The sequence below is a fragment of the Mus caroli genome, unplaced genomic scaffold (assembly GCF_978045245.1).
Source record: "Mus caroli unplaced genomic scaffold, Mus_caroli_1 scaffold_4, whole genome shotgun sequence".
Taxonomy (NCBI): domain Eukaryota; kingdom Metazoa; phylum Chordata; class Mammalia; order Rodentia; family Muridae; genus Mus; species Mus caroli.
The window spans coordinates 119,446,054-119,449,860 of NW_028227259.1; the positions used below are offsets into that span (position 1 = coordinate 119,446,054).

At 52.7% G+C, this 3,807-nt stretch overlaps 1 protein-coding gene across 1 annotated transcript; it reads right to left on the minus strand.

Moving 5' to 3' along the window:
• Positions 1-272: 272 nt before the first annotated feature.
• Dynll1 (dynein light chain LC8-type 1) lies at positions 273-2,844 on the minus strand. Its single transcript, XM_021163184.3, has 3 exons — positions 2,686-2,844; positions 2,366-2,503; positions 273-684 (listed from the first exon to the last, which is right to left on the minus strand). The coding sequence occupies exons 2-3, from the start codon at positions 2,495-2,497 to the stop codon at positions 547-549; spliced, it is 270 nt and encodes an 89-aa protein (XP_021018843.1). The 5' UTR covers positions 2,498-2,503; positions 2,686-2,844; the 3' UTR covers positions 273-546.
• Positions 2,845-3,807: the final 963 nt, after the last annotated feature.

Below are 3,807 nucleotides of genomic sequence, written 5' to 3' on the forward strand. Positions count from 1 at the left end.
TGAACTCTTACTGTCCTCTAATCCAGGATCGCCTAGAACCTGCTCTACTCCTTCCTTAGCTTCCCAAGTGCTAGGCTGACAGGGAAAGGGCCTCAGACCTGTGGCTAATAATCCAAATAATCTGGAAAGACAGGTGTGGCCTGCCAAACACTCCAGCAAGAGAACTACACTAATCGTACAGAACAGGAGCACCTCAGACAACAGACCAAGTCACTTACCAACTGCTAAGCCTCATCAACCCTATCTTACTTGAACAAACTAGCAGAGACATATACATCTCCAACAGATTTATTTTTAAAGGAATGACCTAAGGGAGAAAAAAACGGGGGTACAGAAGTATGGACTAGAAAATAAATACAAATGTCAGCTGTTTTACTAATTTTATAACCACAGACTTGTACAGAGAATGAGGCCCTGTACACAACACAACAGATTCAAACGAGGTGTTCCCTTAGCAAGGCTGAAGATTCAGTCTCTGGTATTTGGAATTTGGATGCAGTCCTTGTTTTTGGATGGATCACTGGGTGTTTGGCACAGTCCATGCTTTTAACCAGATTTGAACAGAAGAATGGCCACCTGACCCAGGTAGAAGTAGATGAAGTGTTTGGTTTCATGTGTCACATAACTACCGAAGTTTCGGCCCACAATGCAGTGCCAGGTAGGGTTGTACTTCTTGTCAAACTCCTAGGAAGAAACAGAATTTTAGTGGTACACCTGGAGGATTCACTTTCCAGAGGCTGTAGGACCAGAAAGGGCAATCCTGGCGTCTGTAATTGTCTCCACACTGGGACTGAATCCAGGGCCATGGGCATGCAGGCAAGCATTCACCACAGCCCCAGCAAATTCTTAAGAGAATGTTCCCTGGCTTTAAATCATCTACCTAATGCAAAATGCTTGCAGTCTGAGGTAAACCAGGAATGGGAGCTGAGAAGATCAAAAGTAGAAGGGTCATTTTCAAGGACAGTTCTGTTTCAGTCTTGACTACTTTGAGTTTTTGTTTTTTTTTTTCCCTAAAGACAGGGTCTCTCTGAGGTCCTGACCGCCCTAGAACTGGTTTGGTCTCAAAAATCAATGAGATCTGCCTGCCTCTGCCTTCCTAGTGCTGGGGTTAAAAGGCCCATCTGCACCTCACCTCTGACTCCAGCAATTTGATGGAGGTAGATGACATCAGCACTTGGAGTTCATCAGGCTGCTCCTACCACTGTATTTGCCATGCACCCCAAATCAGGAAGACATCCACTCCCACCCCACCCCCCAAGAGACCAAAGGACAAAGTCTCAATTACCACTTAAATCAAGCCAGGCTGAAAAAGAAATGCAACAGAACCTGACAGTTAAGTACCAGGACTTTATCTTTTAAAAATCGCTCTCCTCCACATCTCCTACCCAGTCTTAAAAATTAGCAAGTCAGAGAGCATCTGCTACCTGATTCTCCCATCCCATGGACATTAAAACTAGCAATGTGTTCATTTCTTCACTAGTGGGATAGAACCAGGGCCAGAGATGATGTAAAATTCTTTAGGGCTCCTACTATCTTATCGGGAAATCGGTATGAAAGCCTCATTTATTAAGCAGAATGTCTTTTACAATCCAGACGCACATACTGCTGCATTTGTCAAAAAAAGGTATTCAAGCCGGGCGTGGTCTTGCACGCCTTTAATCCCAGCACTCGGGAGACAGAGGCAGGCGGATTTCTGAGTTCGAGGCCAGCCTGGTCTACAAAGTGAGTTCCAGGACAGCCAAGGCTATACAGAGAAACCCTGTCTCGAAAAACAAAAAAAAAGAAAAAAGGTATTCATTTCTGTTCCATGTGAGTCTTTCATCTTCCCGTTCTCCACTGGAACCCTCCCACAGCTTCGGCTTCCAGTTTCCTTCCAGCAAACACAGCTTAAGAAGTTGGCAGTCTTGCGCCAGCTTTCTACAAAACTGCCATTTACCAAGCCTCCACCCAAGCCCCCCAAACCACCACTGCCACCCACTTTCCCTGAACTGTCGACTAACTCCCGGCTAGAAGGCTGGCAAGATCTCCTCCTAGCCCGGCTGGAAACACCCACGCAGGCAGGCGCAACCCCCCCACCCCCCTCCGGAACACCCAGATGGATCCTCGGCGCAGGAATCCTACAGCAGGGGGAACTGCTCGCAACTCCCTGATCTTGGTAACCGTTGCTAGGTGGCGCTTTCCCCCAAGGAGCTGGGGGTTTAAAAAAAAAAAAAAAAAAAACTTCTGGCGTTGAGGGTCTGGTCTTCCCCAGAGGAACGTGAAACCCTTGCGTCCTTTCTAGAACTATCCATATCCCGAGCCGCCCTGAGTGCTACAGGAAAACTCTGCCAGACGCCCAGTGAACTACGCGGCGCCGGGTCCTCACCTTCTTGATATGGGCCGCAATATCCTTCTCGATGTTGTACTTCTCCAACGCCTGGGTAGCGCACTCCACCGAGTCCTGTTGCATCTCTTCCGACATGTCTGCATTTTTGATCACCGCCTTCCGGTCGCACATGGTTACCTGTGTGGGGACGAAGCGCAGGGAAGAGGGAGAGGGGTCGGGGTGCGGGCCGCGCTCGCTGCCCTCCCGACCGGCACCCCCCTTGAGGACGACGCCCCCACCCGCTTCCGAGGGGCAGCTCCCGCGGTCCGCACCGCAGGCCCGAGGTTGGGGGGACAGGGAGGACCTGAGCCCGGTCTCACCGTGGAGCAGAGGCCAGCCGGCTGCTGCGAGCTCCTAGGGAAGGTGCGGGCGCCGCTCAAGCAGCAGAGGACAGCCGGTCGCTACCGAAGCCGTGGCGCATCTAAGCCGCCCCACGCCAGCCGCCGCCGCCTAATCCCTAGGCCCCGCCCTGCGCCCGCGGCCCCGCCCCCGCCCCGCGTCGCTATTGGCCATCCGCGACCGCCAGCCTCTTCCGATTGGCTCGCGGATTCAATGGTTCCCCCAGGATCTTTCCCCCGCGTTTTGTTGCAGACCACAATGCACCGCGCACAGCGTCGGTTGCCCGGGCGATGCGCGGCACGCGTGCAGAGGCCCACACACCCTGAAGGCGGAGCCCCGGGTCGAGTGGCTGGCTCCCGGACCACCCAGCAGTCTGGAAGGCGGTGAGGGCGGGCATCTTCCGCTCGGGGGCCCCACTGAGGTTAGCGCAGGGAGTGTTCTGGAATCGCAGGTTCTAGAAGGCCGGGAGCTGCCGCCCCAGGTGCCGCCCATTTCCACCATCTCCCCCCACCCACCCGGGGTCCGCATGATTTCTGGCCTTTGACAGGTGGCCTCGAGCTTAGCAAGGGTGAGCCATCGATGCAGTTGCACTCAGGGTCTCGAAGGGCTTGGTTCGAAGCTCTGCTGTCACATTCCTGAAGTTTGTAAGTGCGTGCGTGTGTCTGAGGAGGCCCTGGGCTTGAGAGGCAAGTTCTACGTTCTGCCACTGAACCCTGTTTTCTTTCTTTTTCGTTTTTTCTGCCCGTGTCCTCCCCACCCTACCTTAGCACCGTCTCCCTAGGTAGCCCCAGGATGATCTAAAGTTCGCAGTTCTTTTTGGCGCCTCCCCCATGCACCATCACACCGGGTTAAATTCTGAATTTTATAACATGATACTACATGCTTATTTCGTACTGTTGCCCCTGTGTAGCTGGTACTGCCCTAGGAGACCGTATACATACTGATAGCCTAATGATTGAAGGAGAGATTCCGGGAAAGGGATCGCATATCCAGGAGGTAGAGCCTGTATGCCAGGCAGTGAGGACCTCAAGATCTGGAATGTGGGTGGATGCGGAGTGTGTACAGGTGAGGCTGCTTCCTCAGATAGAATGTCCATTTGGGCA